This window comes from Sminthopsis crassicaudata, chromosome 5 (genome assembly GCF_048593235.1).
Source record: "Sminthopsis crassicaudata isolate SCR6 chromosome 5, ASM4859323v1, whole genome shotgun sequence".
Lineage (NCBI taxonomy): Eukaryota > Metazoa > Chordata > Mammalia > Dasyuromorphia > Dasyuridae > Sminthopsis > Sminthopsis crassicaudata.
In genome coordinates, this window is record NC_133621.1 from 210,074,714 (window position 1) to 210,094,497 (window position 19,784).

Here is a 19,784-nt window from a genome sequence, read left to right on the forward strand (position 1 = left end):
GCACTCTATTTCATTTTATAGGCTAATGGAATGTTTTTGTTTCAAATTATTTCATTTCTTCAATCAAAAAACGTAATAATCAAATCAAATAATTAAAAGCCCTTCCTATGCTACCCTTCAAAGATTTCTGCCTTCCTTTCTTATATAACCAGAAAGTCACAACAGATAGAATAATAGAAATAAAAATAAAATGGGCAACTGAAATTTTGTTTTTAAAATGAGAGATATGCAAAATTCCAAATACTTACATCGATTAAATCTGAGAGGTCATGGATATAATACTTGAACACGGAGGCATTTGTTGCTTCTAGGGTTAAGAGATACTCATTTCGTGCTTTGATGGATTTTAATTTATTTTCTGAATACTTTGCCTGTCGCTGTGAATGAAGATATAGGAACTGAAGATGAAAAAGAAAAACATAGCTTTTTTTTTTTTTTTTAAACAGAAAAATCTCTAGGATTTTTTATTAACCTAAGCTATATAACTAATATGTACAAATATCTCAAAATGTTTAGAGAAAAGAACATTTTAAATTTGATTTATTACAAGCCCACATTACCTCGACAACTGGGAATAATAGCTACACATCTGGCCATAGGCCTGTGTGCAATGAAAGCCTCTTAATTAATTTTCAGGTTCTCTACATCTTGAATGAAATACTTTGTATTCAACACAAAATGATGTCCAGCTGCTATTACATGATTTTTATGTTTCTAAGACAATTATCATTCCCTTGAAAATAAAGCCCAAATGTGTTCATCTTAGTTCCTGCATTAATGCATTTCTGACTCATAGGTTTTCTACTGGAGCAGTTCTGAATTTTTTGTGACTTACCTTCTCTTTCATTTTCTCAATCTTTTTCACAGAACTCCTCCTCTGATGTCTCTCTTCTAGTCGGATGTGAAAAACTGGATCCCCAGATCGCCCAATTTGCTTTTCTTCCTGTTTTTCTGCTTCTTTTAATTTGCTTTCTGCACTGATACTTTCTGCATGATACATGTGATATGTTTTCATGACCTATGGGGAAAAGGAAGCCAGAGAATGATAATAAAATGACTGTGATTTAAATTAGCAAGAATACTTATTAACAATTTTTAAAAAATCACTATTTTGGAGTTATCATATTTGTAAAGATAGTTAAAGATCCTATTTTCAGATAATATTGAGGGAAGTCAGCCTATATTGATTCTAAAGAAACAAATTTTTTAAAAAATGAATAAATGGAAGACCTGAGACTTAGGAAGACTGAGTCACAAAAGTCTAAGTGGAAAAGGTTGAATTTGGACTCAAGTCCAGTAAGTTCAAATTCATTACTTTAAACTTAAACACTTTCCCACTATGCCACATTGGTTACTCAAGGGAAATTGGAATAACAGAGGCTTATTATTATATGCAATTGTTTGTGATTGTAAGAATGGCTCAATATTATCCATATCATACTCCTGAACAGTGGGTGTAACTCAAATCTCCATCCAAGGACCTCTTGACACATTCTCTCAGTGGTTTCATTTTCTTCCAGGGGCTTAATTATTATCTCTATGCCAGTGACTCATAGATCTCTTTATCTAGGTCCACATTATCCCCTAAGCTTCAGTCCCCCATCACCAATTGCTTACTGGACATTTTGAACTGGATGTTCTGGAGATATTGTGAACTCAACACATCCAAAATAAAACATACTCTCCTAGAGAGTGGTTTTTTTTTTTTTTTTTTTTTTTAAATTTGTTATTCACAGTCCCTGGACCAATGCCTGGAATGTGTAGGTGCTTACTTACTCCTTTCTTAATTGACTGATTGAAATGTAGTTGGTTACTTTGAATTATATACAGTAGCAAAAGCTAAGATCATATGTTGCCTAGCCCAGTGCTTTATGTATATCATTCCTTAAAATCTATTTTCTTAATTAAAAACAAAACAAAACAAAAAACAAAACAAACAAACAAACAAACAAAAAAACCAAACAAACTTGAATTTGAAAAAGAAAACCTAGGTTTTCATTTCTTTTTAAATTAGGGGTGCTCCCAGAGTCGATTGTTAAATTTTCAGTGTGAGCATTAAACATTGAAAATGTGCAAATACAATATATACTTTAATTTATTTAACATGTATTGGTCTATCTGCCATCTAAGGGAGGGGGTAGGGAGAAGGAGAAACGTTGGAACAGAAAGTTTTGCGGAAAAATTACCCATGAATATACCTTGTAAATAAAAAGCTATAATAAAAAAAACTTTTTAAAAAGAAAATTTGCAAATACTACAGAAAACACAAATAATACAGATTAAACTTAAAAGCCAATTCACAATGTAACTGAGTGGGTGGGGGAGGAAGAAAATATATTTATTAATTGAAAAGTAAGATAAGTATTAAATTAAATTTTTAAAAGAAAAAAACCTACCTAGAAGGAGAATAATACTTTGGGATCTAGTTAAAACTGACTAATTTAATATATTAATGCTAATTATGAAGACTGATACTGAGGAACACAAATGCTCAAAAAATTCAAATTGTTAATTTTGTGGTCACTCATTTCTTATTCTCTAGAAAGGTAAATTTCATGGCAGTTTGTCTCTGATTTGTCACAAATTCCAAATGAATAGAGAGCTTCATTAATTAATATTACATAAGATTCTGCTTGTCAAAATGCCTTGGTGTTTTAGTCAAACAAGTACTGTGCAAATATTCAGGGGAAACAAAGTCCTAGTACCTTAATGAGTCTAGAAGCTTGAAGTTTCATTTCCTTGTCTCACTACCATCCCAGAGATGTTTTTTTTTTTTTTTTCCCCCATTTATAATCATAAAACTCAGGTTAGAATAAGAAAAGAATGACAAGGAAAAGCTTGGCATTTTTGTATACACTGCATGGCTTTATGACTTCATCATTACAGGGACTTTGACCATCTAAACAAATTCAAAATGCCCCACACTGTGACCAAGACTATAAGTAGCTAGTAGTCACCTTTATAGTAATCAGTTTCTCCAAACATCTAGACTGTTTAGAAAACTGACATATTGTTGATACTCAAACTTTTTCTAGCGTAGTAGAAAATCATCCTGAGCTTTTCTCCATGAACACAGCTTTTGAGTACAGCTAACCTCCAGCCCACAAATGAAGGATCAAGGAAGCCTTTGAGCAGAGGTACAACATACTGAACATTTATGGAGGAAATACAGATATAAAGATTTTAGAACATATTAGATAAAAAATATCAAAATGTTTCCACATTATCTTAGGTTAAATGAGAAGATCTTCCCTCTCTTCTCAATATCAGTTACTAGAAAAGAGGGGAAAATAATTTAATAATCATCCAAATCTCTGAAAATCACAAACAAAGGAAAACTCTGGCTATTATATATCAATATCATAAGAGAAAACTGCTTTTGAGAATCAAAGGTTAAAAAGATATCAGAAAAAATTACTTCCTGAAAGTAACCTGAAAATGAAAATTCCTGGGCATGCTATCTTCGAAATCCAGAGCTTGTTTATCAATGAAAAAATATTGCAAGGAGTCACAAAGAAATAATTCAAGTACAAAGGTACATGTCAAAATCCACTACACTTATTTGGCACTATTGACAAAAGAGGGAAAAATCTTATGATATTACAAAAGGCAAAAGACTTAAAAGAAGAATAATTTACCCTAAATATAATCGCCACAAGAGGAAAAAAAAAAAAAAAAAAAAAAAAAAGGAATTTTAACACATTAGAGAACTTTCAAGCACTTGTATTTTTTACAAACTTTAAACAAAGGGCTTTATGCTAATTTATTTGATCTTTTAGATGAACCTTAGAAGTAGGTGATATTATATCCCATATTAAAGATGAAGAAACTGAGGCAGCGCTGAGAAATTAAATAACTTTCTTAGGGTCACTCTGTTAATAAGTATCTGAGGCAAGGATTGAACTCATCAGGTCTCCTGACTTTAAATCCTTTCCTTTATCCACTATTTCCTGTACTTGCTGAAGAGGAGGGCCTAGAAAGATAAATACATTTGACCAGCTAAAAGATGCTATGAGACTAATCTAATAGAGCAAAAAGATAAATATTCCTTTAGAATCTTAATATCTTCAAGGATTACAGAGGAAGTCAAATACAAGCTATCCCAAAAGTTTTAATACAAGTTTCAAGCTTTAATAATTTCAGAAACATTACTAAAAACTTACTTGGTCAGTTACTTAAAATTTTAAAATATTGATATGTTTCTGATTAAAATTCAATGTAATCACTGTTTTGTGTCATTTACTATAGTTGAATCTGGAACTCTAAAAACTTTCATCCAAATCACCCTCCCTAAAAAAATAACTTTCATCAGCTGCTGCTCAGTGACTAAAAGGATTATATTTGTAATCCTAAACTTAAGGTTATAGAAAATGACAAATTCTGATGTATTCACATCACAGACATGTGCCTAAATCAGAATCTCGGAGAAAGAAAGAATAAAAATTAACACAGAAAAAACCCCCAGGAAAATGCATTATACTCAAAGGAAATAGAGAAGGAAATAATATCATTAGTTAACATATATGCATCTATTGTAATAGCATAAGTATTTAGATTAAAAATGAATTGAATTACAGAGAGAAAGAGACAGTAAAACTATAATTGCTGGGGACCTCAATGTATCCTTTCAGACTTAGTCAAGCTGAATAAAAGATACACAAAAGAAATTCAGGACCTAAACAGAAGTTTAGAAAAGTTAAATATAATAACCTCAGCAAAATACTGAATAGGAATAAAAAGTAATATCAATATTTCTCAGGAATATTTTTAGACAGAAACTTGAGGAGAGGATAGGGAACACAAATGGCCATGTATAATCGCTTCATTTGAATGCAAATTCCTCAAGGACATGGACAAAGTATTATTTTACTTTGTATTCCCCCTAATTCCTAATATAGTGCATTAAATATAATTGGAGCTTTATAAAAATATTTAATATAATATATAATTATAATAATATAATATATTTGTGTATATAATAAATATAATAACAATATATAAGTGATCATAAAGACTGAATAGAATTCCAAAATATACATAATAAAAAGCATATGGTAGCAATGGAAGACTGTACTTTTTTCTGCCTTTTAAAAAAAGTCCTTTGGGGCAGCTAAGTGGTGCAGTGGATAGAGCACCAGACCTGAAGTCAGGAGGACCTGAGTTCAAATATGATCTCAGACACTTAACACTTCCTAGCTGTGTGACCCTGGGCAAGTCATTTAATCCCAATTGCCTCGGGGGGGGGGGGGGGGGGGGAAAGCCCTTCAACTGTTTTCAAATTCAATTCAACTAAATTCAACAAAGGCTTATGGAACAAAGACTGGCTTTACCTGCCTTTTATCCCGGTGGCTTCTTAAACTGTGGGCCCCAGCCCAATATCAGGGGTCTAAATCAGGGAGGGGTCATGAAAAATTTGGCAAAAGCAAAACGTTTCTGAATGCAACAATCAAAAATTAATTAAAAATAATCGAATTTGTAATGAATCCAAGGTGTTTTGGGTGGGGCTTCCTGCCCAAAAACATTTCACCAGTGAAAAGAGATCATGAATGGAAAAAGATTAAAAAACCTCGTCTTAGTTTGATGTCTAAAAAAGAAGCAGGTACTTAATAAATGTATGTTGCCTTTGACCTTACTTGACTAAATAGTTACTATGTCTCAGATAGAAGAAGGATCTTTAAAAAAAAAAAAAAAAAAAAAAAAAAAAAAAAAAAAACTATCACAGCCTTCAAGGAAATCAAAAACCCACTAATACTTCACATATAAATAGGAAAAATCTAATGGGATAAAAGAACACAGATACAATTAGTGTTACTTGGCAGGAGTCAGGAAGGCTCAAGTTTAAATTCTGCCTAACACTTTATAGTTGTGTGCCTTTATATAAAACATTTAATTTCTGTGAGCCTCAGATTCCTTCTGTGGAAAACAAGTATATAATAGCTTTTATTCTTATTATTACTTGAACATTTCTTTTAAAAGTGACCTCAGTTGGAGTTTTCTTGGCAGAGACACTGAAATAGTTTGCCATTTCCTTCTTAAGCTCATTTTAGAGATGAGAAAACTGAGGCAAAAGGGATTAAATGATTTGCCCAGGATTATAAAGTTAGTAAATGTTTGAGGCTAAATTTGAATTCACAAAAATGAGTCTCCCTGCTCAAGGTGTGCTACTCTATCCACTGCACACCCAGGTGTCCTTACTTTGGAAGTGGGGACATAAGTATTTGGAGGAAAATGGTGGGAATGAATACTAAAACCCAGAGTCAATAGCTGTGGGATCAAGTCTTGACTTTGCCACTTACTGTCTGGGTGATTTGGTCAGTCACTTCCTGTCTGAATCTCAGTTTTCTTGGCTGTAAAATGGGGGAATTATCCTAGAAAGTCCTCCATGGCTCCCAAGAATCAGGGAAATCTTGTGGGAAGATGTAGGGCAGTGGTCCTTAAACTTTTTAAACAGTGGGCCAGTTCACCGTCCCTCAGACTGTTCGAGGGCCGGACTATAGTAAAAACAAAAACTCACATTCTGTCTCCACCCCTCAGCCCATTTGCCATAACCGGGCTGGCTGCACAAATGTCCTCAGCCAGCCACATCTGGCCTGCAGGCTGTAGTTTGAGAACCCCTAATCTAGGTCATTGGACAAGCATTGGAGGGGAAGCATTTTAAGAATCATGGAGGAATGTGTAAAGGTATGGGAGATGGAGAGCATTAGTGCAATGGGAGAAGCTAATAACTCAGTTTGTTTAGAATGTAGAGGGTGCTAAAAAGTAGCAGAGTAAAAGTATGTTAGGAAGATGGGTGAAAATCTTAAATTACAAATTAAGGAATTTTTAATTTTTGTGGGAGGTACCACTTAAAAGGTTTTGACTTTGTGTATGTGTATGTGTGCATAATTGGGATGGGGGAGGATGGTGGCATGATCAGAACTATGGATTTGGGGTTATTTTGACAACTATGGTCCTTACTAATACTTTCATAACTTTGGATAATTCACTTAATTAACCTGGATCTTCAGTTCTTCATTTGTAGATTAAAAGGACTGCATTAGGTGAGCTCAAAGGTCCCATTTAATTCCAATGATCTGTATTGGCAAGAGCCCAGAAATTGAAATCAATGCACCAAGACCTTCCCCTAAAAAGTACCCTAGAAAATGGGGTCTAAAGCACTCACTCTCTCCCCTTAGTGAGAGAAAATGTAATTGAGGCTGAAACTGAAAACAGCAGCAGCTGCTTCTGGGCCAAGTATAACTTGGAAGGTTATCTGCCCTAACGGAGCAGTAATCAGACCCAACCAGGGAAAGTTGGGTCTGCTACTCAAGTTCTAAAAAACAAAACAAAACAAAACATCATTAGGAAGCTAAAGAGCAGCTGGGAAATGAGAAGGGACTTATCTAGCAGCTGGGCAAATGATACAGGTCAAATGACCCTTCATACACCTTGTATTTTTGGGTTGGTTTCTATTGCCATAAGTAAAGAATAAATCCACATGCCATTTGGGTCCAGAAACTTTTTAAAATGAACAAAATAAAACACACACACTTCAACAGAAAAACAAAGTAATTTTTTCTTTCTTTCTTTTTCTTCTCTTTTAAAAAAAAATATTTATTTTTAATACGTATTGTTCTATATGAATCACATTGGAAGAGAAAAATCAGAGCAAAAGGAAAAAACCATGAGAGAGACCAAAAAAACCCAAAACCCAGAAAAAAAAAAGTGAATATAGCATGTGTTGTTTTACATTCAGTCTCCTTAGTTCCTTTTCTGAATGTAGATGGCATTTTCTGTCCAAAGTCTATTGGGATTGCTTTGCATCATAAGCCTTTCATCGTCACAGTTTTGATATCATTGTGTACAATATATTTCTGGTTCTGCTTGTTCACTCAGCATCATGTAAATCTTTTCAAAACTTTCTAAATCTTGTTCATCATTTTTTATAGAACAATAATATTAATATATCACACCTTGTTCAGCCATTCCCCAACTGATGGGCATCCACTCATTTTCTAATTTTTTGCTACCACAAAAAAAGCTGCTACAAACATTTTTGCACATGTGGGTCCTTTCCCCTCCAACTCTTCTTTTTTTCAGAAACAATCTTGTATTCCTCCAAGTACAGGAAAGAGAAGTAGAGAAAGGTTGGGAAGGGAAGAAATTTGTCTGCCATTAGAATGGTAGAGAAGGGATTATACACTTGATTTAAATGACCTGCTCCTTTATACTCCTCAAACATCTTTATTTTAAAGGGTATAATAGAGAAAAACACCTAATTTAAATTTATGACCTGAGCATGGCAAAAGCTATGACATGAAGTCAGACTCATGGTATAAATTAGAAAGGCTTTAAGTAAAGGCCTAGTAATAGATTTAGTTGTTTTGAATTCCAAGAGGCTAATCACCAAAATTCAATTTAATTTAATTCAAAGAGCATTTATTTAAATGCCTGGAAGCTATGTGGAAGCTAGATGTGACAATGATTAGAGTGTTGGACTCTTCCTGAGTTCAAATCTAACCTCAGAGATTTATTAGCTGTTTGAACCTAGGCACGTCAGTTAATCCTATTTGCCTTAGTTTTTTCATCTGTAAAATGAGCAGGAGAAGGAAATGGCAAACCACTCTAGTACCTTTGTCAAGAAAACCCTGAGTGGGGTCAAGAAGAGTCATACATGTTTGAAAAATAGCTCAACAAAGAAGAATGGCAGAATGAATTGAGAGACAGCATCAAAGTCAGGAAAACCTGGGTTTAAGTTCATTGTTTATCCCTGGGCAAGGTTAAACTCTCCATTTGACAGAGAACTTTCTAAGGCAGAGAAACTTGCAGAGAAAGTGTCAACTTTCATTGATATAGGGAATTTCCGCCCACATGAATTCCTTATTTCAATTAAATTTCTGATCCAATCCTGATGTCTATTTTTATTCTTATTATGTGCCAGGCAATGGAATACAAAGACAAAAATTAAATAATCCTTGCCTTCAGAAAGTTTATATTCTACTGGAAGAAAAAAATCATACACACAAAAGTGAAAAGAAAATAACTGAGAGAAGAGGACACTAACAATTGGGGAATCAGCAAAGGCTTCTTGTAGTAGGTGATACCTTGAAGATTAGGAGGCAGAGTAAGGAGACTTAACCAGTAGAAGTTAAATGCTTTTGGCCAAAGCAACTAAAAAAAGACATTTTATTATGATGAATGAAAATTTGCATCAGTGATGGGAAGGTCCAAACCAATGAAATCACAAATCTCTAAAATAAAGGGACCACAGAAAATATGTGAAACAACTATCAACCTGCCCATCAGGAATAGTGGATGTAGAGTTGGGATTTAGGTTTGAATCTCAGACTTAGAAGCTCACTGTGTGACCTTGAGCAAATAACTTAACCAATTAGAGCTTTAGTTTTCTCCACTGTCAAATAGATATTTGAGCTTCTTGCTTCACAAAATTGTTGTGAAATTTAAATGAGATAAGTGCTTTGTGAACTGTAATACACTACATAAAGATGTAATTGTTTTTATTATGTCAACTGTCTGATTGGGTGTGGCAAATTCAGCTAAGGAGCTTGTTTCCACAAAGTCTCTCTGGGGACCAGAGAGTTAGAAGATGAGGTTGGTTGACTATTAGTCTGATCCACTACTGCTGTTTTGATAGGGACAATCTGGGTGGAAAGTGAAAGTTTTATGGGCTATAGCAAGGGAGAAAATAAAATAAAGGAATTATCCTGAAAGGATTTGAGTGGCTATTAGTTGACAGATCAATAGTGTTTCCCCATGGTTCATCCCAATTATTTCATCCAGTTTGGGTGTCATTTGGTAATAAAGGGAATTTTATTGTTCAGTCCAAAGATGGTTTAGTATTTGACTTAAGATCTTTACTATCCTCTGAAGTGTCAACAATGTGGAATAGATGTATTTAAAATTTTGGAAAGAAAAAATGTTAAAAGCTTTTCAAGAATTCTAATTACAGATAATGCATGCAGTCCTGCAAACTGCACAGTTTAAAATGCAAGCTGTTGACAGAAATTAAATGTGCTTTGTATTTAACATAAAATAGAAGACATCTTTCTTTTTAGAGAAATAAAAAGAAACCTTTAGTTTTCATAGCTGGATTCTTAATACATTTTTTTTTTTAAATGGGGTAAGGGTGTGGTTGGAGGCTGGACTAGACGTTTCATCTATGGAGGGACTACCTTTCCCCCACTTCCATTAGGTGTGGTATTTCCAAAGTCAGCAGTCCTTTATCCACTATACAAAGTTGCCTCTCATTGAATATACATTGTGAATAAAAAAACAGCTTCTTTATCAGCTTAATGGGAAATAATCCCTTGCATACCAAATGATAAAGGACAGAAATATCCAGTTTCTTCATCTCCGTTTTTCATTATTAAAAATTTGTAAAGTCCTGTTGTCTCTCAATTGTAATCCTTCTCTGGGAGGAGGTTTCTTTTCTGTGAATCCTTTTCTCTGGGAGCAGGTTTCTTGGGAGGCTTCTGGAGCTTCCAGCCAGAGCAAAGGTTGACCTGGCAATAAATCAGACTCTGCCTCCAAGAGAATGGGCTTGTGGGAACTCCTTACAGGCCAATGAGCAAGCTCCTTTAAAAATGTAAACTCCTTTAAAGATTTGAACTAAAGATGTGAACTCTGAGCTAAAGAATTGTTAAGTACCGACTTAGCACCTAGTAAGGACCCTAACAAAAATTTCCACAACCATCTAAACATTGAAATGATACAAAAAGAGAGAAAGAGAAAGAAAAAAGGAAGGAAGGAAGAGAGGGAGGGGAAAGAATCTTAAGTCTATTAATATATTTTGTTTTTTCTACTGGGCTCATTGGTTGACTTCCCTAGCTTTGTCTTTAGTTGTGAGACTGAGAAATAATTAAGACTAGGTAATCAGTATTTCTGGTGTGGAGCTGCCTAGGAGTGGAATATCATGAGATCCTTTCAAGATTCTGAAATTCTACCAAAGGAATATTCTAATGTCATGTTTTTCTTTTTTATCTAAACTATTTCAGTCGTCCACAAAAGTTTTTCTCCAATGATTCATGATTACATGAGGATAAACTTGTACTTTCAATGATAATGCTACTGTGTAGCATTGGGTACACTTGGATAGGTCCTACCCAAGATGGGGAAGCTTCAATCATGGCTCTCACAATGCACTGTTTTCTTATAAATAGGTCAAATCAATAAATCAATTAAACAACAAACATTTGTTAAGTTCCTACTATACACCTGGACAATAAAACAAAATTGTCCTATCCTGTAGACAAGGAGTCTACATTTTTATGAGTCATTAGGAGGTAATTTAAATAATTTTTAATTTGGCCATAGCAAAATGATCATAGCAATGATCAACTAGGGAAATTGTTTAGACATCTTTATTCTCTAATAGTGGAGTGGTCACCCACATTAAAAAAAAAAAAAAAAATCACATCTCCTAGAGCATGTGTTTAGCATGCTAAAAGAGACCTTAGAAATTATGTTTAATTTCTTCCTTTTATGGATAACTTCTTGTTGTTTGTCCTTTATTCTTGAAAAGGACCCTGACATCAAGAAAATGATACTATGACATGCAAGGGCATTGGATCTGAGTGACAGAAGGCTATGTCACCTGCCTCTCTTTCTCCTCCTGAGCCATCTGGATTCAGTGGCCAGATAGAGATCAGTATGACTGAAGATGGCCCTGGATGCAGTGGGAGACATTGACCTTTTTAAGTTGAGGTCTTTAATGGGTCTCAGTTTGAGGCAATCATTATTCAATAATTAAGCTGAGTAAGAAATGAGGCAAAGAATGGCCTTTTTACCTAGTCAAATAAAAACTCCAACAACAAGAACAAAAAAATCAAACTCAATCTGGGAAAGGAAGACCCTCAGGGTTTCTGGTTAAAACAGAAGCAATTGATATTTATACTCACTTTGAGCCATCAGAGTGCAAATAATAACCAAGGGAGGCTTGGGGTGGACCTATATCTGTTGGCCAATTAAAGAGAGCAACAGTTATTTGAGTTTAAGACATAGACCTTAAAAAAGAAATCTAGCCTGTAAACCCCAAATATCTCATGATCTAATTCATCAAAATTTAGAATCCTTTGGGCAGAGCTCCTATGGTAAGGGTATGATTCCCTATGTGGACAGAGGGAGAAGAAGATAAGAGAGGAGAAAGAGAACAAGAAAGGACTATAACCTTGAGCAAATTATTAGCCCCTGTCCACCTCAGCTCCCTCATCTGTAAACTAGGTACCTTTTAAGGTCTTTCCCAACTCTAGCTCTAATACCCTTGGATCTCAGTTTAGAGTCATTACTTTTAATTTTGAATTTTAAAGCAGCATTCTAAATGGGTTTCCTACAGCCTCCTCTCTCCACTTTTTTTTTTTTTTTTTTTGGTATTGTAGCTTTTCTTATCTTTTTAGTCTATTACTCTGATGTCATTTGCCTGTCCAAAAGTCTTTAGTAGTTCCTACTAATGAAACCTTGGTCTGGCATTCAAGGTTTTCAACAACCTAGGGTTCAATTTATCTTTACAGTCTTATTTCCAGCTACTCCTTTCATACTGCATGTCCCAGACAAATTATACAACTCACCATTATTCATAGTAATCTTGTCCTTTCTTGCCTCTCATATTTTGCCTCCTTTAGTCTCCTCTTTGGATATCTAGCAGGACCCAAAGAACAGCTTGCCTGTTCTGTATGGGAAAAGGGTGAAGAACTTACAGCACATATTGATCAGAGACTGTTTACTAAAGTAGATCAAGTCTATTAAACCTCAGTTTTGGCTTCTCCAGAATCACGTGATTTTAGATAAGGCCTAAACAACATTCCATTGTCCAACATGGCTGAAGAAGCTGTATATCACTTTGTCTACTACATTCCACTGACCAACTAGGGGAACAATAGACTTATGTGACCAATCACAATATGGAGAGGGCGGGATTTTGGAGGTTCTTTGTTTGAAATGTATAAAAGCTGTAAGCATTTTCAAGGCTCTGGCCCTATCCTGCTATGAAATTTGGCTGGCAGACCAGTGTGGGGTCTGCTTCTCGAGAGTCTAATAAATAATTCTGCTTTCTATGAGTGATCTCTGAGTAGTCAATTTGGGTAGGTCTTCTTGTCCCAAACAGTTCCTTCTGGCTAAGCAGTGGTTTCCCAAGACACCAAGGCAACCCTGAGCCAAGTTCTCTGTGCCCCAGGAGGATTGCTCTAAAAAAATGCTTGGCTCCATCAGCTGTCTGCCTCGGCCCTCTGTCTGGGACCTTCTCCACTTAGCTGTTTCCAGCTGGTTCTGCAAGCTTATGTCAAAAAAAATCCAGATATGTTGGTGTTCAGAGCACTCTTGTTCAAGTGCTGCATTGTAAAGGGGAGATACAGAACTTCATCTCTAATGAGAAACTAAGCAACAGTACTTCTGGAGAGCTCTGAAGGAAGATGCTCAATTTTCTCTGGGAACATACATTTTACTAGGAAGCTAGGTTATGATTACGAAAAGGCTAACATGGAGATGAGCAGAAACCTCTGGGCTTTCCCAGATGCTTCTTCCTGAGATGCAAGCTGGCAAAAGTATTTTTTAAGAAGAAAAATCACAATCTTGGGGATAGAGCCAAGACAGCGAACTAAGGCAGTCACCCAGCTGAACCCTCGCAATATTCCCTGCAAACAACTTTAAAATAATTCCTCAAAATTTTGAAGTTATAGTCAATAAAAGTTTAGAGCAAGATTTTTTTTCAGTCTAAAATAACATAAAAAGTTGGCAGGAAAGGCCCATGACATCCAAGTGGGAACTTGCTCAAAGAGGAAGAGCACGAGTACGGGGCACCTTTTAAATCATGCTTCCAGGGCTCTCATCCCAGAATACTATAAGGAGTTAAAGACAATTAGAAAGAGAATACCTGGGAATTTGTGCTGACATTAAGTGCAACTGGCATTGAATGACAACTCTATTGCCCATTCCCAGTTGTGGGACACAGTTCTAGGAGTCCTCATAGTTGGTCATAAGCAAGCAAGGGCTCTGGTCAAAGTACCAAGGCAGAGAAAAACTCAACTGCTTGTGTCTGAGGGAAAGTAGGGGACTTTGTCACAATTGAGGCCAAGAAGAATACTAATGCTTTTAATTATAGGGATACATGAGCCCTTCCTGTGTAAAAACCAGAAGAATTCTTCCCAGGTCACACACACACACACAAAAGACCTCCAGAATTAGCTCTGAAAATAGCAACACAAAAAAGCCTGAAGCTGGGCATAGTGCCTCCCCATCCCTGGGTGAATAGAGCCCAACTTTAACATAAAATTTAAAGTCAAGAAATAGGCTGGGAAATTGAACAAACAACAACAAAAAAGAACTTATCATAAAAAACCTAATAGATAATTAGGGAATAGCAAGCCAAACTCAGAAGACAATAATGTGAAAACAACTTCAGGCAAATACTAATTGGACATAGGAACAGAAAGAATTCCTGGAAGATATTAAAAAACAGATGAGTGGTAGAGAAAAAAAATGGGAAAAGAAATGAGAGTGATACAAGAAAATTATGAAAGAAACTAACAACTTAGCGGGGGAAAAAAGACAAAAAAAAAATGCTGAAGAAAATGACACCTAAAAAAAAAAAAGATTGGCTTAACAGTATAAGAGTGCTAAACAAAAGAACTCCTTTAGAAAGTAGAATAGGCTGAATAGCAAAGGAGGCACAAAAATTCATGTAAGAACTCCTTAAAAAGTAGAATTACTTAAATACAAAGAGATGTAGAAAAGTTCACTGAAGAAAATAATTCTTTAAAAATTAGAATGATGGAGCAACTAAGTGGTGCAGTAGATAGAGCACCAGCCCTGAAGTCAGGAGGACTCATCAAATCTGATCTCAGACACTTAATACTTCCTACCTGTGTGACCCTGGGCAAGTCACTTGACCCCAATTGCTTTAGGAAAAAAAAAAGAAAAGAAAATTAGAATGGAATTGGAAGCCAATGGTTACATAAGAATTCAAGAAGCAATAAAATAAAGTCAAAAGATGGAAAAAAAAAAAAAAAGAAGAAGAAGAAAATGTGAAATAACTGACTGGCAAAACATCTGATTTAGAAAACATATTGAAGAGAGATAGTTTAAGAATTATTGTACTACCTAATGGTCATCATCACATACACACACAAAAATCCTATATACGCCTACTTTAAGAAATTATCAAGGAAGGTTTTGCAACATTGGTAAAAAAAAAAATTATCCATGCATATGCTTTATAAATAAAAACTTTTAATTAAAAAAGAAAAGAAATTATCAAGGAAGACTTCCCCAATATCTTAGATTCAGAGGGTAAAATAGAAATTGAAAGAATGTACCACTCACCTCCTGAAAGAGATCCTCAAATAAAAACTTTCAGGAATATTATAGTCAAATTCCAGACCTCCAAGGTTGAGAAGAAAATATTATAAGCAGACAGAAAGAAACAATTTAAATGTCATGAAGCCACAGTCAATATCATACAAGATCTGGCATTAAAAGAGTAGAAGGCTGGGAACATGATAATCCATAAGGCAAAGAAGCAAGACAACTATGATTAATCTGAGTTCAGGGTAAAAAATGGATACTCAATGAAAAAGGTTTTCAAATTTTCCTGATGAAAAGATTAGAAATGGATTGAAAATTTGAGATTCAAACACAAGAATCAGAACAAGCACAAAAAAAGTGAACATGAAAAAGTAATTCTAAATGACTCAATGAAATTAAATTGTTTTAATTCCTATATAGAAAGATAATACACACAATCTCTAAGAATTTTATCATTATTAGGACAAGTAGAAAAAGTCTGTATAGATGTTATATAGGTTGTATATGTATAGGTTGATTATGTTGTGATGATCTAAAAAAAATTAAAAGTAGGAAAGAAGAATACATTAGGAATGGGGGGAAGGGAGAAACAAAATGGGGGAAATCGTCTTTATAGTAAAGGTTAAAATAAAGGGGGCCAGCAATGCTTGAACTTCATTTTCACTGGAATTGGTTCAAAAAAGGAAAGAATGCATGTGCACAGTTGGGTACAGAAATCTATCTTTACCAATAGGGTAAAAGAAGAGAGAAGGGTAAACAGAAGAAAATGGAATGAAGGGAAATAAACACTTAGTAATTGTAATCGTCAACATGAAAAGGAAAAGCTAACCCATAAAATGGAAGTGGACAGAAAGAATTAGAAACCAGAATCCAAGTATATATTGTGTACAAGAGACATGTGAAATAGAAACACACACACAGAGTAAAAATAAAAAGGCTGGAGTAGAATCTATTATATTTCAGCTGAAGGTAAAAAAAAAAAAAAAAGAGGGGGTAGGAATCACAATTTCAGGCAATTTTCAGAAAAAGAAATCAAAGCTATCTATAATCATATGAAAAAATATTCCAAATTACTCTTGATTAGAAAGAAAAAGGCAAATGAAAACAATTCCAATGTACCATCTCTTACCTACCAGAAATGAAAATTCTGGAGGGAATAAGGGAAAATAGGAGCACTAATGAAGTGCTTGGGGAGTACTGAATGGATCTAACCATTCTGGAAGACAATTTGCAACTGGGCCCAAAGGCTAAATTAAAAACTGCCCATACCCTTTGATCCATCAACACCACTACTGGTCTGTACCCCAAAGAGATCTAAGAAAAAAGAAAGACCTATATATTAAAAAATATGTATAGCAGTTGTCTTTGTGAAAATAAAAAACTGGAAATTGAAGAAATGCTCATTAATTGGGAAATGGCTGAACAAGTTGTGGCATATGAGTATGATAGAACACTTATTATTTTATAAGAAGTGATGAAAGGAATGGTTTTAGAGAAAAACAAACAAATGTGGCACAACCTATATGAATTGATGTAAAGTGACATGAGAACCAGATCATTGTACATAATAACAGCAATATTTTAATGATGAGCAACTATGAAAGACTTGCCTACTCTCATGAATATAATGATCCAAAATAATTCCAAAAGACTCATGATGAAAAAACGCTCTCCATTTCCAAAGACAGAATTGATGAACTCTTGAGTGCTAGGTGAAGAAAATACATTTCATGCTTTATTTTACTTTTTTTTTGGTGGAGGGGGGGAAGGGATGATGTGGCTAATATGGAAATGTTTTATATGATTTGATATGTCTAATTAATATTTGCCTTATTAGTGGGTGAAACAGATGTGAGGATGAGTAAATTTGTAACTAAAAATTATTTTTAAGAGGAATGTCAAATTAAATAATGATTAAAAACAAATACAGAAGAAACAGTAAAGGGATACGTTGGATTTGGAATCAGGATGACCTGAATCCAATTCCAGCCTTACAAAGGACTCTATATAACCCTGGAAATATCACTTAACCTTTATGTACATCAGTTTCCTCATCTGTAAAAGAGACAACAGCATCTACCTCACAGGATTGTTTGTGAGGATCAAATGAAATAATGTAAGTAAAGTGCTTATCAAATCTTAAGATACTAACTATATAAGTGTTAACTATTATTTTAAAATGAGGCTAAACAGAAAGTAACTTTATATGCATGTTTCATATAACCCATTCAAAAATAGATTATTATAGATAGGAGTCAGGAATAAATATCACCTTAACTTCCATCCCAACTATAACATTCAAGCAAAACCAGCAAAGAGGAAGCATGGTTTAGTTAGGAAGAATGCTGATCTTTGGTCTCAGAAGTCTTGAGTTCAAGCCCTAGCTGATTCATTTGGAACAGTTGAGTAAAATAGGGTCTCCTTATATTGCCTACCTCATAGGGACAGACAGAAAAAAGCACTCTAATGAACCACAAAGAACTTTATAAATAGGAGCCATTCTTACCTATAATGATAGCTACTGTTACACAAATTTGCCTTTAAAATTCTATGTATCTAGGTTCAAATAAGGTGCTTGTTCATTCATCCCTGGCTTGATGTTTAGAAAAAAAAAGCTGTTCCTAGAAGGATAATACCCTTTTTAAAGAGGGTAGATCTGAGTCAAAGGCAAATCCATGGGCAATACTAGGAAGCAACAGAAAGCACAAGGTCACTGGGCTCAGGGATGTGCTAGGTTGTAGAACGGGAGCTTGCTTTGTCCCTAAAAAGATGCTGAGGAGAAGCCCCTCCCCATCTCGTTTTTTCCTAGGTTTTCTTTTCTTCAGTGAAATGGCTTTTTCTTTACTACTGGTGAAAACTGTTTCTTGCTATTACTGTGTACACACTATTTTGTAATAATTAAATAATTCTTTTATTCAATAAACATTTAGTATGTGCCTCCTAGGTGCACACTGTTATGCAGAATGACTCCAAACCTACTGCTCAAACTCTAGGTCTTCTTTCCCCCTCAATATTAGGATGATCAGATGAGCTATTACATGAGAAAACAATTTCAAAAAGCACAAACAGGACTAAGTATGAATGAAATGTATTAACTAGTAGAAGAAATGTCATTGCCTCATTCTACTAAGTCAGCTTTTCATATAGATAAAATGAAAAAATTCATGAATGGAAAACATTTAATTGTTTACTATGTGCCAAGATGGGATTTTAACAAATTCTGAGTTGAAATGTATTCTCAAAGTATTCAACTGGAGGCACAGATCTCATCAATCTCTTCATCTTCTCAGTCTTTCCATAAGTCAGTGACAGAAAGGAGGGGGGAGGGTCCACCTAATATGCTGGGGATTCTTCTTGCTGTCTCTTGACAGTTGCCATAGCAACTGTGGGTCGAAAGTGATGGGGGGGAGGGGAAACCCATGGAAAATTAACACTTATGTTGCTGACCATACTGGATTTTTCTTTTAAGTTTTGAAATATTTATAAACAAAAAAGTAAAAGCAATATGGTACAGCAGGAAGAGCTCTAGATTTGCAGTGTTCAAATTTCTGCCCCTGACCCTTACTAGCTTTTTGATTATGTATGTCACATAATTTATTTCTGGGAGAGAGCTTCCAAGTAGTTTCCACATTGTTTCCTGCCAACTCTGGAGAAAATCACAGATCATTCATATATCCCCATATGAAGAAACAATTTCTCAATTACACCATTTTATGAATTATTATTTTAGAAAAAAAGTTATATCATTTTATAGGAATAGCAGCCTGCTTTTTTTTTTCTTTTAAGTTGTGGGAGATAGAATAATATTTCAATATGTCAACTGGAAATAAAAAAACCCCAAAATATCTGTTCATCTTTGAGTGATTTAAAGCAGACAAAACAAAGCAGTACACCATTCCATGGAAGCAACAATTAGTATTAGGATTCCCAATGTGTTCATTTTTAATCTGTGGTGAAGTACATAAGTCAACAATATCCATATAATTTATCTAGTATGCTATTATATTGATGGGCCATAATGTAAAAATATCCATCACCACACTGACATAAATCAGTCCCCCAACTGATTATTGATCAGTCATTAAGTGTTCATTAAGGGTGAAAGCTTGATACAGGCTGGATTGTCCCCATTACAGATCTATTACAGACTTCTATATGATTGTCACAGTTGAGTTCAATAGCATGGCACTAGTCATATTTTTAAAACAAGCACTAACTTTGGCGATTTCTAATTAGGCATATAAGCTACAGTTAATTACATTTGTTTTAATACTTCCATAAGCATGACTGAGAGAGCTAATTTATCCTAAAGGAGAATGAATATTATTTTACTTATACTTTTAATGACTCTTAGATCTCCCTAATGTGATTATTCCTTTCAATAGTGCAGACCCTAATGTATTTTTATCTTATCTTGTATAACTTTCACCCCTCCTCTCATAAATCTTTCATAAAAGGTTCACCTGATGTGTTGGGGGGCCTTCCTATGT

At 34.6% G+C, this 19,784-nt stretch overlaps 1 protein-coding gene across 4 annotated transcripts in view; it reads right to left on the reverse strand.

Moving 5' to 3' along the window:
- Window positions 1–19,784, reverse strand: part of SRGAP1 (SLIT-ROBO Rho GTPase activating protein 1) — a 306,573-nt gene that overhangs the window by 94,246 nt on the left and 192,543 nt on the right. For 2 of the 4 annotated variants that reach the window (XM_074269751.1, XM_074269754.1), the window contains exons 5-6: window positions 836–1,018; window positions 249–398 (exon numbers count right to left, since the gene is read on the reverse strand). In XM_074269751.1, coding sequence (XP_074125852.1) covers window positions 249–398; window positions 836–1,018 — 333 coding nt within the window. The remainder of the gene's footprint in view (window positions 1–248; window positions 399–835; window positions 1,019–19,784) is intronic. The other 2 variants (XM_074269753.1, XM_074269755.1) reach the window with 1 other exon arrangement.